This window comes from Talpa occidentalis, unplaced genomic scaffold (assembly GCF_014898055.3).
Source record: "Talpa occidentalis isolate TD23 unplaced genomic scaffold, MPIMG_talOcc4v2.1 talOcc4.7, whole genome shotgun sequence".
Classification (NCBI taxonomy): domain Eukaryota; kingdom Metazoa; phylum Chordata; class Mammalia; order Eulipotyphla; family Talpidae; genus Talpa; species Talpa occidentalis.
The window spans coordinates 63314018-63332678 of NW_023605083.1; the positions used below are offsets into that span (position 1 = coordinate 63314018).

General features: G+C 44.0%; 1 protein-coding gene across 1 annotated transcript in view; it reads right to left on the reverse strand.

Annotated features, from left to right (window-relative positions):
• The window catches only part of SUSD1 (sushi domain containing 1), a gene marked incomplete at its 5' end in the record, with an annotated part of 105633 nt that overhangs the window by 17992 nt on the left and 68980 nt on the right, over positions 1-18661 (reverse strand). The window contains 4 exons of the mRNA XM_037493177.2: positions 141-399; positions 3531-3627; positions 15396-15582; positions 16453-16544. Coding sequence (XP_037349074.1) covers positions 141-399; positions 3531-3627; positions 15396-15582; positions 16453-16544 — 635 coding nt within the window. The remainder of the gene's footprint in view (positions 1-140; positions 400-3530; positions 3628-15395; positions 15583-16452; positions 16545-18661) is intronic.

Genomic DNA, 18661 nt, shown 5'->3' on the forward strand with positions numbered 1-18661 from the left:
GCCCCAACATACTTTTAAGCTATAACATGCAGTGTCCATCTCAAACACTTGGAAAACAAATATTCAAACATTTAATGATTAACTGTTAAATTTCATGGGAAGAAAATACAGAGTTTATCAGAGCTTTTAAAGAAACATACCTTATTCCATTCACTGGTGATTCGTAATATAATGCAGTAATCACTGCCTGTTTTCAAGGGTGCATTATAATATTTCCCATAGTACAGCCTGTCTCCAATAGAGATCTCCATGGCATCATCTTTAACATCTTTGGCCAGTAGTTCTGCAGCCACATACCCATCAGCATCAGAGGTGTTGCTAAAAAATGAGGTAGCCCGTACAGAAGCACAAGAAAATGAGTTTTGGAGGACCAGGGGCAGCACCAACACCTGATAAGAACTGGAAGAAAAGAGAAAATGCCTATCAGACTCAGTCACTCATTTTTATATTTATTAAACACCCGCTATGAGACAAGCACTCTTCTAGATATAGGAGACACTGCACTGGACAAGAAAAAATTCTTGCCTGCATAGAATTTATGGTCTGAGGGTTTTAGCAACATCAGTTTTAAGCAACATCAGGTTTAACCTGCAGTGTGTTAATAGTGGCTGACAATGGGTGACAAGTTCTGGCTGTGGAGGCAGGTGAAATTTCTAGCTGGGAAAAGGGTTTGCATATATTCTGTCCTGTGCAGAGTATCGGAAGGTGGACCTAATTGGTGATCTGCACAAGGACAAATAAAGCTCAGCTGTGGGAAGTGTTTAGCAATCACATGGTGGCCAACTTCCTACATGAGTTAATGCACAAAGTCTACAAAAAGGCTCCAGATACTCACATGGCAACCTAAAATGGAACTCATGTGATCACATGCCCTACAGTTCAGAGTGATACCAAAGTTCATGTGAAATAAATGAGAGGCAAGAAGTGCAAAGTCATCATGAGCTCATTTAGTCTGACAAAATCCTGAAAGAACCAGAAAAGTAAAATGTCTTATGTACACCATGAAAGTGCTCCCTGAATGTGGACACAGAAACACACGAGTCATCAGCTGTCACGGGGTTTATAATTATTTATTTAATCAAATAGAAATCTGTCAGTGAAAGTAACTGAAAGAATAAAACTGCAGGGACTGAAACATGCCTTCCTTTTGATTCCTGTCTATTCAGTATTTCTCTCCTGCCTCTTATAGCAAGTGTGCGAACATCCACTTTCTCTATCAGGCTTTGAAACAGGGATTTGAAAGATTTGCTCTTATATCCTTACAAATCCTTACACAGTTCTTTGGCCACAATTGACTCTCATTCATGTTTCTTGAGCTGAAATTTTGATAAAGAGGAGGAACATGAATCCAAACAGGATTAGGATAATTGCTAAAACTCCTATTTTACCAGTAAATATATGCACTTCCTGCTCCATGTTCCTCATGCCCTAGCTCCCCTCTTTAAGAATCCAGGAGCCACTACTCAAGAAAAGGGTGCCCTTCTCCACAGTAGGTGCTGGCTCACTAAGCAACCAACATCCTGGGTGTCCTCAGGGTCCTGATTTTTGCCTCATCTGGGTTCACTTTCAGTCAAGGGCTTTCTACAAAAGGTACAAAGCAAAGCCTGCAGGCAATGCGTTGTCATCTCCCTCACCAGTAAACATTTACTAAACCTCCAATGCACGCAGGAAACACCTGCAACAACACCCTTTCCTCGGAACTTGAGGACACCTTTATGAGTCATGGTCTCAGGTAAATGTTGTCAATGTGGCAGTAACTGAGTCAATGTGGCAGCAATCCATGTCGTCCACCAGCATATCTTCACATCCCTGGTAGTTCCATGTAGGTCGAAGTGCTCAAGGACAAATTCAAAGTTCATCTGAATTCTGCTTCCTGACATTGCCCACAGGAAGCACTATTGACCAAGCATGAAGCATGATTCCCAATTATCATGATCATATCTGAGTTCCTTGATAATTAGACAGATCCCCAGGACCCAGGCTAGACCTATTGAATCAAAATCTCCCAGAGCAGAATATGAGAATTTGTACTGTTGGTAAAGCATGCCAGGTGATTCTGTAATCTGGCAGGTACAGGAGACCCTAGCTTGAAGGGAGCCCAGCAAGAGAGCTTATCGTCCACAAAGATCACCAAGCGAAAGAAGGAAGTCTTGGTCCCAGAGCCCCCACTCCACTGGGGCCCCACCCACCATGCCCCCCAAAATCCACAAAGCAGACTCAGGCCTGTCTCACTGTGGCAAAACTGTACCCCCAGCTCAAAACAGGTAGTCAGACCGAAGAGCTGCCCGACTTGCTGCTGGTAAATCCTGATGACGTAAGGGAAGCAGTTGTGGCTGCATGAAACATGACTATTCTGGAAAGACTTCTCTTCTCTCTCTCACCACCACCCTCCCCTGAATGACTCACAGACCTCCATTTCCTGTTTTGGAGGCACCGGCCAGCACAGAGCCACAAGGCCAGGTTGTCATTTGGCTTTTCCTTTTGCCTTACGTAACTGGCTTAAATATCACGTTTGCTCTCGTAAATTCTCATGGGCAGTGATATCACAACTTCTGTTCTCCTTATGGCACACAATTACAGTGCCTTCCAGTAACTTGTCAGGAATCAAGGAACAGAACAATGTATTCAATATCCATCCCTGGAAAGATCTCTGAGCACTTACTGAACTCAATCTAATGGAAAGACAGAAAAAGCCTAAGCTGCATTAAGAAGCTTAAATTTCAAACAGATAACACCTCCAGACTTACTTTTTTACAATTTTGTATTATCTTTCTTCATTTTTACCATGATCTTACTTAAGGGTCATTAGATTGAAGGGTCAAGAGAGACATGGATAATGGAGGTCACGCCAAGGGCAACCAGATTATTGCCAACTCCTTGACTTATTCCTGTGAGTATCTCTCCAAGTGAACCTCAATCTTCCTCTCTAAAAAGGGAATGATTTCACATTCCCAGTCTTACTATGACCTTTGTAAAGAAAATGCTTAATTGAACACAACAGAGTCCTTCAACTGAGGTCAATTAATTCCATCCTAATACCACCTAGTATCCTAGAAGCAGCCATTAACTACAGTCTTGCACATAATTCAATATGTGGATAAGTTAAAAGGCTTATCCATACGACCCTTTCAGAAACCACTACATGCACCCCAAGATCATACTTAGAGGAAAATATATTCTGTCTTTGGTAAATGAAATGGATTGGTCCCCAATCCACCATCACCAACAGATATGCATGAAGCCGTGAATGTGAAAGATAATGTAATAAGACAATCAACCAACGCCTGTTCAATGACCTAATCAACCAATGCTTGTCCAATGACCTCATTTCTTGAGCTAAGCTGCCAATGCTTGTGTCTGGTGCCTTAGATGTCTCATTGCTCATTTGGAAGGACACCGCTTAGAATTAAAGGCCCAGCATGGGCCCAAGAAAGCAAAACAGATGTTCTGACCACACTGCCTCAACCACTCTATTGCAACTGCCAAAGAAAACATGCCATAGAAGCCATGGAAAATGGACAGCTACTGACCTGATAGGCCCATTATCCTCCTTAGCTTTCCTCAGTCTCAGGCGTGGAAGAGGCCATCCATGCACTGTAGAAAAGTCTACTTCTGGAAGAGGAGGCTCTGCAAACACATTGAAGAGAAGAAAGGGTTATCATCAGAACACACAGAAGAAGGAAGGCATCCCCATGAGCCAACAAAAAGAAAGTGTTTGTTTGTTTTTTTAAGATGTATTTAATCATACATACAAGAACTGGGTTACAGGGCAGAGGTGCAGGAGAGTGAGAGGATTCACCAGAGATAGAGTGGGGAAGAGAACAGGCAGACTGCCTGAAATACACTGCTGAAGGGAGCAGCAGGCGAGACAGGAGAGGTCTACTGCGCCATGTGGCTATCTACGTGGCCCGCCAGGATTGAACCTGTGCAGCAGAGGCTGTGGACAGCTTCACAGTGCTGTGCTCAACCGCCTGCAACACCAGGGAGGCCCCCAAAAGAAAGTTTTAATGTAAGAAATAGTGAGCATATTCTGAAACATCCACAACACTGATGAATTTTGAAAACATTCTGCTAAGTCAAATAAGCCAGACACAAAAGAACAAACATCATATGATTTCACTTATATGAAATATCTCAAAGAGGCAGAGGTTGCCAAGGGTTAAGAGGGTGGGGAGGGAATGGCAACGGATTGTTTACTGGCCCCAGAGCTTCTGTCGAGAATGATGAAATAGACAGTGGTAATGGCTGTATAATATTGAGAATTACTGACCGCTGATGAATCACACGCTGGAAAATGGTCAAAACGGTACATTTTACATTATATGTATAGTACCACAACAAAAAAAAATTTTTAATCAGTAAGAGAAGTGATACCCTAGAACTGACAAAGAGTGGAAACCGTGGTCCTTGCAGAATACTTAATGGATAGGTTCCTATCAGGTGGGAAAGACCAGCAGGTTAGACTTTTTATCCTTTATAATCACAGAGCTCTCTGCCCTTATTTTGTTCTCCCAGCAACTGGATTTCCCAAGTAGATTTCCACTGGGAAATCTGAACACTGACATCAGTGTACTAACAGCTAACTGGGAGTTGCATTCATGGAATAAACCCAGCAGCTGCCTTACGCAAAACACAGCTAGGATGTACTGGGAACTAACCAAATATACTTGATGTGTTCTATTTGCCTCCTCTTGTGCTATCTTCTTAACAGTGCTAGCAAGTGAATGAGATTTACTAGAAGCAATTGCTTCCTTCTTGTCCTGACATGCCTACATGGGCCCAGTGCAATAGGAACGTCTTTCCAAACTATTAGGGGAAGAGCTCTCCACCCCCCTGACTTGGGACACAGCTAGAATTTGGCTCTTGTTCCCACTGGTGCCTCCCCTGGCTGGGGCTGGGCACACCTGCCTACTTTCTCTTCCAGCTCCTACTCCATGCACTAGGCAACCTTGATTCAAGGTAGGTCTACATTAGTCCCATAGATTCAATTTCCCCAGGGGTGGGGCCCCAAATCTCCATGTGGGAGGAAATCCCTGGAAATGTCATGTGGACCGCAGGCCCATACCAGTTCTCCCACCAGTACAACTCATTTGATTCCTATCTTACTCTTTTGTATATTTTTCAATTACCCAAAACTTGGGAAGCAGGACAAGTATCTTTATCACCTCAGAAAAATCCCATTGTATAGATGAGGAAATTGAAGCATGGAGGGATTAAGTAACTTGCCCAGAGAGCACCACTGGCAGAGTCGGGGTCTGACCCCATGATCTGCTACATGCCTGTCCTGCTCACCTGGGGCCCCCTGAGGGTTTGGCTTCACCACATTGATCCAGCAGGTTTTTAATAACCTTCAAGTGAACTAATAAAATCTCTTCTAAAAACCTGAATTCATAAAGATTCTATGAAACATCAATTTCAAGAAAAGACTTTGTTTGCATCATGACTGTGGAGTGAATGTTCTATGCGGCTCATGTTTGAGAAGCTGGACTATAATGAAGCAGTAGGAATCACCACTCTAATGTAGTGAGGAGGACCAGGGGCTCTGTGTTAGTGTGCCGGTCCTATCACTTATGGCTCCAGCTGTCTCATCTATAATACGGGAATAAAAATAATCCCACCGTTTAGGCCAGTTGAGGGATGGACGAGTCAACACAAGAAGGGAGCTTGGACAGTGTCAGGAACACACTGAGTGCCCGGGAGTGGTTTCCATAACAGCACCTGAGCTACATCTACTGTGTGCTGAGTACTGTGCTCAGAGTGTTGGTGTTTCCTCCAATCCCCATGGCAGCTGCATGCAATGCTCTCTCTGCTTTATCGATTGCCCAGTCAGGCTGAGTCACATCATCGATGATGACAGCAGAGCTCTGGGTGGCACCCAGTTAATTTCACTCCGAAGGCGGTTCTGCCACATCGCCATGCCATCACCATGCCTGTGTTTACATTGCCAAAGACCAAACTGTGTCCTCGAAGTGGAAACCCAGAACTACAGCCCCTGAAGGAATGATGGGGCTCCTGCCATCCCAGCCTCAGATGATAAGGACAGAGGTTGAGGAGCCTGAGGGTGACAGAGACCAAGGATCCCTTAAGGAACAGGTGTTCAAAAGGAAGAAGAGACTAGAAAAGAAAACTTGGGAACAGCCCCAGGCAGGGAGACCCTGGAGACAGATCTAGCTCCTCTCCAACCAGTGCACAGCGAACGTTATTAAGAAGCTGGGGTCTACAACACAGCAAGGGTGTTCCCCACAGTATGAGGGTTGGCAACATAAACCAGAAGAGAGACAGTGTCTCTAACGGGGGTGGAGAGGGCTTCCACTGAATGAAGAGCAAGCCAAAAGCGAAGCCAAAAGTAACCCCATCATTGCAAAGTTCTCAGAAGATGGGAGAATCGGGCCAATCTTCAAACACATGTACCTGGCCTCTTTACATATCACATATGTTGCATGTTGGTTTTATATGCTCACATCCATACTTCTGGGAGAGTGTCTTCACAGTGCTCCAGTGTCCCTCCACCTGAAGCCGAGTCAAGGCCCACCACTCCCCAACCACAGGGTTGATCAGTGAGAGTCACCATTTAACTTTGGTAGACCTGAGGGCCTTACACCTCCTGGGGTATAAATGTGAGTACCAGGAAAGCACAGAGGGCAAAGTTCATCCTTGCAGGCCAGTCTATAAGAGCTCAAAGGTGCAGAGCTGGGATAAAGACAGCTCTGGTTGCCTCATGGGTGGCTGAATCTAGCTGTGCTCCACATGGCATCCACTCCTGGACTTCCCAGCTCTGTGAGCAAACAAATCCACTTGCTCGAGCAGATCTGAATTTGGAGGCTGTAACAGCCAAAAGAGCCTGATACAGAACACACTGGCACCCCAGTGTTGATTTTCGACAGGTGCCCAGCACAGCAGGGGTGCAGGAACTCTAGTACTGGGCCAGCAGGACGCAGGAGGAAAGGAGCTCTGTGCATCTGTGTAAGAAGCGTAGTGTGAAGGCCAAGGACAAGATCATTGAAGTAGACCCCCCTCATCCTGGGGTGCTGGATACAGGGAAGACATCAAGGAGACATGCTTTATCCAGACTGTGGAACAAACCTTCTGTCCTTCCAGGTCTATTACAGCATCAGCTCAGGAAGGGGAAGGAAGGCGGGAGTGAGAGAAAAAGAGCGAAAGAGAAAAAATACATAAGCATTCTCCCCACACTAGGACTGGCCCCTGCCACAGTGAAATGAAGGGTCAGGAAGCCAAAGTAGATACTCGAGACTCTACTGACCCAATTAGAAAATAGCACTGGGATAGAAATCCTCAATGCAAATGATAGTAAAAACTTGGGCTTGCCCGGGTAGTTTTTAAAGCCCTATCAAGCATGTTATTCATGTATCCCCATTCAACACGCTGATTAGCCAGATTTGTGTGCCCAGCACTATGGGGGACTGAGAAAGAGCTACAGAAGACACAGTTTCTACTTACCAAGAGCTTAGAGCCTGCTGGTAGAGACAGTTTTGTAAACAGGCAGCATTTAATGTGATTATAAAGTTCTACACAGCGTGCTGTGGGAGTGCAGAGAAAGTCCCCTGACTATGTGCAGGGGGTGGAGCCCATCAAGTGCAGAAATAGATAAACGTGGGGGCAGGAGGTAAGCGAGAGCAGAGATAGGACCACAGGTAGGCTGAGTCCTCGGTAGAGGTAAGCAATGAAGTGAGAGTCGCTGGGAGTAGTCAGATCTGAGGTTCTGAACATAATGAGAAGTTATTTAAAGATTCCACGCAGACATTTAGTTTAGAAATATAATTTACATGGTTGGCAAAGAGTAGACACACAGGTTGTCCAAAATCTAGGTAAGGAGCACCTGAGATCTGAGAATGGAGACAGAGGGGACAGAGGAAGAGTCATGCAGGAGAGAAGTGAGCTAGTCTGTGATAGAAGGTGAGGAAGGAGGACCTCCTTGGTGGCGCAAGGGGTTAAGATGAAACCTATGAAGCTGTCTGCAGCCACTGCAGCATGAGTTCAATACCCAGCCAGGGAGCTACCCACATGGCACAGCAGACCTCTCCTGACTCACCTGCTGCTCCCCTCAGCAGTGTACTTCGGTCAGTCTGCCTGTTCTGCTCCCACTCTGTCTCTGGTGAATCCTCTCACCCACACCTCTGGCCTGTACCCCAGTTCTTGTATGCATAAATAAAGAAATCTTTAAGAAAAAAAAAGGTGAGGAAGGGGAAAGAAAATGAGTCTTGGTTTTGGCAACTGAGTCAGGCATCAAGGTCTGCGGAGAAAATACAGCTAGGTTCCTGCAGCAGCTACTAGGAGAGGCTGCAGTTCAAAAAGCCCCTCTCAGGTCCCTCAGGGAAAGGTGCCCCTTCCAGTTTGAGAATTTCTCCTCAATGCTCTATGGTGTCAGTGAAGTGCCCTTTCACTTGTGATATTTTGTTGTCACAGTTAAGTAAGTGGCTTTTATCACAGATTTCCTGTTTTCAGCCCAAAGGGAGATAAACTGCTTACACTTTTCTGTGTGAGCACCCGCCTTAAGTTTCTTTTCAATTATTCCTCTGTTTGCGTTTCTCTAAGATTCATAATTCTAGTTCTTCTAATCTCTTGGTTGATCTTTTAAAACCACCCCATTTCTCATCACCCTCAGTAACACCAGAACAAAGCACCCACTGAGCCTGGAAAAGGCCATTCCCTGCTTGTTTTCCAGTCTGGCATCATTCTTGAAGATCTAAATGTGCCACTATCATCTGGTTGAGTCAATCAAATTGTAGCTTCGAGTCTGAGTTATGCTCTGCTGGTTCAGTCTTTCCCATCTTGCATTTTAAATAGACGACCTTCTCTAAAATAAAAGCCTGAACTTCTTTAGACAGGTTCTCAGCCACATTTCCCAGTAACCTCAACTTCCAGTCATCTTTCCCAGAGCGCTGTCCTTGGCAGATCTCTCCTTTCCTTTAGCGCTGTGATTGATGTAAACCAAATCAGACCCAAGGCAAGAAATGTGCTGGAGAACGCAGTTCCTTTGCTAGGTGTATGTGAACTAGAAAAGACCCACAAGGGTGACCTTCATTATCATCCCCTGATGCCAGCAACATCCATCTTCTACTAGAAGCAAACAACAAAAATATCTGGGGGCTACCATAAGAGAAAGTTTTGAAGGATAGAGGGGGAAGTAATGTAGGAAAATGTGTCCTGCAAAATATTAAATATATTATAAAATTGCAAAAGTTGAAACAGTAAGGTGTAAGTACAGAATATGCAAAGAAATGGCAGAAACTAGACCGTTAAGAAAGAGATAGTGCAAGACAGTGCAAGCCTCTGCAGCACGAGTTCGATCCCCGGCCAGGGAGCTACCCACATGGCACAGTAGACCTCTCCTATCTCATCCACTGCTCCCCTCAGCAGTGCATTTCAGTCAGTCTGCCTGTTCTGTTCCCCACTCTGTCTTTGGTGAATCCTCTCACCCCCACCCCCTGTACCTTTGGCCTGTACCCCAGTTCTTGTATGAATAAATAAATAAATCTTTAAAAAAAAGAGAGATCCAAACAAATAAATGAGAATATAGTGTGTGATACGAACAGCTTTCAAGAGTGGATGGGAGAAAAAAATTATCATTTGGGAGAAAAAAATTACCATGTAGATGTAGCCTTATGGCATGCACTGAAACAAATTCCAAATGTGTCTAAATTTAAATTACAAAGAAGCATTAGAAAATATTAGATAATATGAATTGATTTGGTAAAGGCTTTTCTTGGCATGCCAGTGGCAGACACTATAAAAGGAATCAATGGAATTTATTAAATGAAAATCTTAAATGCCTAAATGTCAAAAAGCATGTGGAAGAGAAAATTCAAGAGTAAATAACCTGGTGAGGGAAGCTGTAATATGGATGACAAAAGATTAGTATTGTTAATGTGGGTAAGCCATTAAAATCAGTAAGCAATAGGGATAGTGCACTGCAAAAGTGTTGAAATTCCTCTCTCAAAAACCCACCAAAATGTTAATTCAAAACAAAAATAAAATTTTATCGGCCCCAAACTAAGGTTCTAACTTTACACTATCAACTTCAAGTAAATGCAAGAAAATAACATACATAAAAAAATAGGAACATACACCAGGCATTAGACATCAAAGTTGGTGGCAATAGAAAAAACAATGGCAACCTTCATCTCCCCTATCAGGAGTTAGGAGACCCGGCCTTCCAGGGAGAAGGAAGGAGTTCCTTTTCATCTTTACATCCCCATCAGCACTTAGCACTTAACCAATCAATAATGATGTGCCGAATTAAACTGTTAAGTTGCAGCATGCCCCACCCCCACTCCTACCACCCACAGAAACCCTGAATTTTAAGCTTCTGGTTTAAAGAAACTTTCCCATTCACAGTTTGTAAAAAAATAAAGTTAACACAAAGACTGCATCCAGCCTGTTTTTCATAAGCTGTATCAGTCTGCCTCAGTGCGGCCCGGGGCCTAAGATGTGACGTGTTAGGGAGAGGAGTAGAGAGAAAGATACCCATCCCCACATGAGGACCGGGATTTGACTGGAAGCAAGAAAACAGCTGGGAAAATTTCTAGGGCTGAGAGGAGCAGGTGGCCATGGAGGAACGGGAGGATATGTCTGCCCCACTGTTGTCGCAACCTAACATGAGGTCTCCAGACCACCTGGTCCACGAAAGGCTTTGAGAGTCTGGACAGAGAGAAACAACTGTGCAGAAAACCAGTTTCTCTCCTGACCTCTGCTGCAGTGTCTGCCCCTGGTGCCAGAGGGACCCACAAGGATAGGGGTGGTGCTCTGGAACCAGCCTGAAGTAATGAAGTTCTCACTGAGGACACAAAAGTGAGGTGTCCTTGGAAGGTTTGTGGGTGACCAACCAGGGAAAAGAAACTCATGGCAGAAGATATCAAGAGACTAGGTGCTCGGTGGTCCTTCCTGAGGACCCCCAGGAGGAAGATGGGAGGTTTGCGAGGCAGGGCTGTGGCCCCTGGACAGCAGGGGAGTCAGAAGTATGGTGACTGGACCTCCCTGTTAAAGGGACAGTTGTAGGGCTTGGGACACACCTGTGTTCTCCTCAACATCTTATGAATGCAGGTAAAGATGAGACATTTCCCACATAGATTGCCAGCCTTGCTGCTGAAGGTAAAGATTTCATGGGAGGAACTGTCAGGTGGAAAGGATGTCCTGGGCAAACTCCATACGGGTTTTGCGGGCGCCACCCCCACTCCAGACCAAAGCCATCAAGACACCAGGAACTATAAATCCCATCATCACTGAAGGGAGGGTTGCTGGGACCTGAGGGTGGAGTTTCGCAGCCAAGTTGGCCTGACTCTTGGCTTTTCGCCAGCTTTCAGCTGCCAGTGGGATTCCAGTTGGGCAGAACTGGTAGGACACGTTCACGAATTATCTTCCTCTTTTGCTCCCTGAGTTATTCATTTCTTCATTTCCCCTTCTTTCATAAATAAACCCTTTGTTAACCTTTTTGTGTGTGCCTGCAGCTGAGTCTTATTATAAGTCCCTTTTAAGGTGAGGACGGTGAGACCCACAGCCAACCACAGGCAACCCATTTCATGTTGGGGTTCCCCTGTAACAGAACCACTTTTTTCAGGTCTTTTCACTCCAGCACTCTAGGCACTATTAGAAACATTCAACTTCAAATGAACATCAAGTGTTTCATCTCTACACCGATGCATGCCTTTGCTCTCTCTCTCTCTCTCTCTCTCTCTCTCTCTGCCCCCACTCCACACACTTTTCCTTCGCAGGTTTTCTTTTTCCTTTTCTTATTCATTTATTTTTTATTTTCTCATATCATTCATTTTTGTACAATATTTGATTTCTCCCCTCAAGTGTAGTCCCAATAATTCTCCCCCGACCCCCCGCGGCACCTGTGACCCATCAGCATCGTCTCAGGGCTCTCCCCTCCCGTTTTCTCTACCAATGAAAATGAAAATTGCCTACACGCCCTTTGACTTGGCTAGAAAACAGCATTACCGATGACAGCGCCTGTGGCTCTTGGGTTGGCATCAAGGGTTTTTCACCCTGTCCTGGAGGGAGGATAAAGAGCCAGGCTGTTGGAAGAATGCAGATCCATGGCTGCCAGACTGTAGGGTAAGGTAAAAAGTGTCAGGCTTTTCTGCCCTCCCGCCATTCGGATAGATGAGGAAACCCTGCGGTCCTGAATGCATGCCTGATGGCGGGCACCTGAAGTGGGTACACCTGGGCTGAGAGACTGAGTTTATAAGGGCGGCATCACGGGGACGCCAGAAGCAACCAAGAATGAACGGAAACCGAGAGAAAGCCAGAGAGAGAGCCCAGATAGAGTGAGGGTTTGCTGGGGGCTGGGAGGCCTGCCCGCCTCCCAGCCCCCCAGCACCCCTGCCTGCTGTGTACCTGGTAAATCTAAATAAAAGACCTGCAAAAGCCACTGAGGACTCTGACTCCTCCTTTACCCGGTCTGCTGGATCAGAAAACCTGCTCAGTGCCCTGTCCTGCCGTTACACCGGGGAAGCACAGCAGCCACAGTCAGAAAAGTGCCGCATCTCCGTCTCTCCCACCCCCATCTCCATCTCTCCCTCCCCTCACCCGTTTCTCACTGTGACATTTGTCTCTGTCCTTCAGCCTGAAACTTTAAATATGTTGCTGACCTCAGAGGAGAGTTAAAGTGCTTGTCTTCATCCTGTTCCCATCCGTAAGTTTAAGGTTAACTTAAGGTACTCAGAAGGGATATTCCACTCGCTTTCCTTCTGGGAAATCAGCTGTATTTCCAAGGCCAAATTCCTGGCTTTGCATTTCTGGTAAATCTTTTAAAAGTTCATGATTTTGAAACAAAGACTTGCATTAGTCAGCTAGGTGTACCTCTTCACATCAACATATAAGATTCTTTCCCCTCCTTCTATTAAAAGGAGGGTGGGGGAGCTTTATCTTTTCATAAGATCTCAACAACTTGAATTTACATTGTTTTAAATTGTAAATTCGTTAAAGCAGGGAAGAGTTGAAATTTCGTGGTCTCAAAAGAATTTAAACAGCTCAACAGTGCCCCCTGGTGGTGGTAAGCCCAGACACAGTGTACTTAAGCTAGTAGGGCTATACTTAAGCTACAAAACACAGAAGTGTCTCAAGAGGGGGCTCACTGCCCCAGCTCAAAAAAACAAGAAATTCTAATTTGAATCTGCAATACAAGCCACTCAAACACAACAAGAACTGAAGATCAGGAGACCGAATAACTGTACATTTGGATAAGTCAACACAGACAGGAATGCTCAACTTGAACATTACTCTCTTTTGCAGCTCCAAATTCAGTGAATTCTTTTTGAGCTAGAGTCTTTCTTAACTAACCAGGCATCTCCTCATTACCAATAGCATCCACCAGTCATTTGGGGGTTGCCCTGTTGTAGGGTAAGTGAATTGGTCAGGTTCATCACCTGCATCCTTGAATACAGAGGCTCTTGGGAGCAAAGGCATGGGGCACGCATGCCTGGTTGTGGACACCTGGAGTATGGCGTGGGCACCCATATGTGTGCACACCTGAGCCTAGAAGCTGAGGTTATAAGGGCAGTCACTCAGAGACAGAAGACAGCTAAGGCAGAACAGCTACAAGAGAGCACAAAAGAACACCAGAGAGAGCTGAAAGAGATAAAAGAGTCTCCGGGGGCTAGGAGGCTTGCCAGCCTACAGGCCTGCCCTATAACAATTGACTTAGAAAGAGCATTAAAGCCTGAAAAAGCCACTGATGGCTCCTGGACTCTCCTTTATCCATCTGCCCCAACTGACAGAGAACCTGCCCCATGTGGGCTTGGCACTACATCTGTGTAACCAGTCTTTACAAAAATATTCCTCATTGTGCCATGTGCTAGCATAGTCCATCCTTATTGGGGATTCAGTATAGAACCCACAGATGAAAATCTCTGTCTTTGAGGAGCTACTATCTTAGTAAGGTAGCAACAAAATGAACATGTACATTTTTAAAATAGAATTTCAAAAAGCAAGCTCTATGAAGAAATTCAAGTAGGGTGTGTGGATAGAGTGGTGGGGTGGAGGGGGGTTTATTTTTAGAAGGATGGGCAAAGATTCTCTAAGGTGAGAATAAGTGGATAAGTGGATAAGGACCAGGGTCTGGATGATTCTAAGATAAAGAAGCCATGTGGAGAAGTGTCCCGGGAAGAATAAGCAGTAAGTATGACCCATTTGAAGAACAGCAAAAAGGCCAGGGAGGCAGCTAATGCTTAGTGAGAAAGGGAGAGAGTGGGGGAGATGGAGTCAGTGAGGTAGACTAATATACCACAGTGAAGAGCTCAGATTCGATTCCATTCTAACATGAATGCAAATTCTTTGGAGAGTTCTGATCTGGGATGACATGTTCTTGTGTGCATTTTAAAAAGATTACTCTGACTCGTGAGTAAAGTTACAGTGAAGAGTAAGACATGGGGGGGTGTTATTTATAGCCAACTGTGAACGTAGGAGACCTGTTTCAAGAAGGACAGTGTCCTATGCTGTAAAGGAAATCAGGAAAGAACAAAATTGGCCAGTAGCTTTGGCAAGATGGAGATACTTATAGTTAAGCAGGTCTCCAGTTGGAGCCAGTTAAAGAGAGAACAGGAGGGAAGAATGTGGAAAGCCCACACAACAGGCCCTTCTTTCTAGGAGTTTACCATAAAGGGGCACTGGCAGAAGACAAAGTAGCTGGTGGGGATGTAGGATCAAAGGAAGTGTTTTTATTTTACTTTGTTTTTATTTTAAAAGGAGATATTGCAACATGCTTATACAGTGTGGTGACCCTTTCTGTGTTGGGGAAATGTGATGATTAGGCAAGAAGGGCTGGAGTCCAGTGCACCTGTTGGTAGTTGGGGTTGGAAGCGCAGGTAGCAATGGGAGATTTGGGAGTGACATGCCCTCACCTGCTTGCTTATTTCTTGGTGAAATAAGAAGCAAGAAGCGAATATGCTGAGTACTAGCTCAGAGAGGGAGAAAAGGGTATCACGGATTTGAAGATGAGAAAGTAAGTGGAAAATTAGTTTGCTAGGGGAGTGGAGTGGGATTGACAATCATCTTCCCCTGAGAGTAACCAACTCGTAAACCTGTGATTCTTCCGACAGAATCACAATTAAATACGTTACTGAAAGAAACAGTAATAGGAAAAAATTCTAAGTATGAAATGTTTAAATATTTCAAATACCCAAATTTCAACACTCATGAAGATACCACCCAATTCAATCAATGTTACTCCTTGTTGCGGGTATCTTTTTAAGAATAAAACATGACGGTCACAGCTGCAGAATCTTAGTAGTTACCAGTCTCCCATTCCACACCCTTCCTCTTTCTCTTAAAGTTCATTACATAATGATAGAAAGCAGCTGTGTTCCTCTTGATCCAGGTATATCTACTGCTCTACAGTGACTTCATTCATCCATACGCTGCTATTCACGATTTACCTGTTATTGGGGTTGTCAGGGAGATGACCACAGGGAATTCAGAAGACAGAGCCTGGATGCTGACACTGTAGTTGGTGCCTGGACGCAGGTCCAAGCACACCTCAGGAGTCTGGCTGCTGATAGTGACATTAAAGATCATTTCCTGGGCAAATTCCTTCTGATAACATCTCTGGCCCTGAATGTGGAACTGAAACATGGAAAGGTAAATTGCTAGCTTGAAAGGCTCTGAATGTCTGAATACTTGACTTGTCTTTTCTAACAAGCTCTCTTGCTCTCAACTATAAAGTTTCTTTAAAAAGTGAAATGCAAAAGTGAGCAAATACTAGAGTGGTAATGCCATAAATATTATTGTTACAATGTCAGGATAATAAATATATTCCTAAATAAAAATGTATGAAAGGCCAAAGCCCTCTTGCTGGCCACTTTCTCATTTTTGTGCTCACATACACCAGCACATGCCCAACACCGAAGTCTATTGGCAAAACTGCAAGACCAGGGCCAAAGAATTCTCCTACAAAGAAAACTGCAAATTGAAGCCTCTTCCAAAGCAGGATGTGAATTAGAATACTCTAAGGAACTGGGCTGGTAAAACCTAGGAAGGGTTGTTCTCCTCTGCCTACCCACTCCTGACACACCCTATGCTTTCCTGTAACACCCAGCTGCCAGGCCAATGCACACACCTTTTTTCTTACTTAACCAGTAGCAGTTCACCTTGTGATCTTTCCCTTTCTCACTCAACAAGCATATCTAGTTTCAAAGGTCCCCTTGACTCTGCAGACAATATATTCAGTGCCTGGACAGAAACAAACATGCACAGGCACCCCCGAACATCAACTCTGCACCAGGACAGGTCCAGGGAAACTCCCGGAGCTTTCCCATCAACCCCCAAGCACTCTGTCTTCAAATCTGCAGCAAAAGTGCCCATTTTCCTACTGCAATTGTCACTACAAATCTCCCATTGACAATGGCAGCTTCTAAGTAGATTTTTAGGTTTGCTGATATTTGTTAAACCTCCTACATGAGACACCTATAACTAGAATAAGTTTTAGCGACTTACTAAATACATCTCCTGTGTATCAGCGGTCTTCATACTTCTCCATTTCAAGCAGGTTTCATTAAATATTGAAATGTTACCAATGGTCTGTTTTACTGCAGGAAAAAAAGAATGAGAAATGAATTTCCGGCCTCTACAAAAATAATGCCTTTGAATTGTACCGTTTTCCAAAGATATACAATTATACAGGATGATTTCAGCAGTATTTTCATTTAGAAATTACCAGTAGCTGTCCAAGAAACTCCACTTTTATACGGATGTAAACTCAGTCCTAATGAAAAGCTAATATCCAATATCCAATCAGAGTATTCCTCTATGAAAATATTTAAATCTATTTACTGCAAATGTCTTTGGCTTACTCAGTTAAAGCTGCAACTCACTATTCTGGCCTCGGACAACCTCGTTTATACAAATAAGCACAGTGTGAAAGGCTGAGCTGAGAGCGGAGGGTTGGTAATTGCTCCGTGAGGAACTGAAAAGGGCTATCGCAAACAGTTCAGTTTTTCACAATGAGAAGCAGGAAGGGGTCCCTCTGGGTTTGGGCTTCCTCATCTATTATGATCAAAGAAGCATCTATGGCCTCTGTTCAACTTCATGGTAATCAATCCAAAAGACAGTTCAGATCTGGTGGTTTAGTATCGGGGCTTCTCCTCCAGGCTCATTAAAATAAGGACTACATGTTCAATACTAGGTATTCAAAACTCTATCAGAGTCACTACCTGCAACCCTGGCCCTTTTACCTAAACAGGAAATAAAACAAACTTGCCAAGAAGTTTCAGAGGAACACTCTGATGATGAATAAATGATAAAGACAACTCCCAAAGCAACTGAAGAAAGAAGGTCTCACGGAAGCCAAGCCTTCATTGTGTGAGCCCTGGCCTGACAGGTTCCTTTGAATGAAACCAGACTGGTAGACATGACCCCTCTCTATGAACCGGGCAGCTCTACACAGAGAAACCTGTTCCACAGGTCACAAGCTATACTTTAAATGTTGCAAAACAGAGCAGGTAAGAACTTAAGCAAAGGTGATTCAGGGTAACACAGCCTCACTATGGGATACATAAGATGATTACAGAGATTAGTATTGGGGGTCTAAAGAACCCCACATTTATGAAACTTCCAAAAACCAAGTAATTCTATTTGTATTCCATATTCTACCATACAGAAAGGTAGAAAGTTTTCCAATTCATCCACTATGATTAGGTAAGCCACAATGCACAAACTGGACAAGAATGGCACAACCAATCACTAAACACATGAAGTCAAACTCACAGAAATCCCAAATAAAATATTAGCAAGTAGAAATCAGCAGGGCGTTCAAACAATCCAGCCAAGGGACTTTTATTCCAGGAACGCAGAGATGATCATTATTGGAAAAACCATGAGTAGGTTAAGAGAGAAAAACTATATGGTTACTTTTATGATCATAATAGTTAGGACATTTAATATACATTTCCTGACTTTAAAATCTTAGGTAAACTAGGACTTAATTTGACAAAAATGTCTTAATTCAAAAGTGCTTATCAGAAGCCATCATACTGAGCAGTAAAACAATAAAAAATTTCTAGTAAAATTAAGAAAAATACAAGGATGCATGGTCTCATAGCTATTAGTTAGCCTTAGGAGATTCCAAGCCATGCAGAAAGAGGCAAGAAAAAAATGTGGGGGGGTGGGGGCAGCACACAGGGGAAGCATAAATATCAGAGAGGGCACAAATGAAGCAAATGCCAGTAAATCTGAGTGAATCAACTAAGAAAAAGATATGAAATTATTTTAATACAATAAAAAAATACAAATAGAGTTTCACAATGTGCAGCCAAATACATGAACAAAAACTAACATCTTCTCAACAGCTGCAAGAGTATGACAGACTGAAGAGTCCCCCCTAAAATGTGTACATCCTAGTACCTGGAGACTCTGACTATGGTACCTTACATGGTAGAAGGACTTTGCAATGTGATTAAGATAGGGAGATTATTCTGAATTATCCAGATGTCCCCAGTGAGATAACAAAGGCCTTATACAAGGGAGACATGAAGATCAGGGTTAGAGAAAATATAAGGATGAAAGCAGAAGTTAAATGGATGAACTTGAAAGACAGAGGAGGGGACAATGAGCCAAAAAATGCAGGCAGGCTCTAGGAACTGGAAAGGACCAGGAAGTGGATTCACCCTGAGGGCCCCCAAACCTACTGAAACAGATTTACACTTCT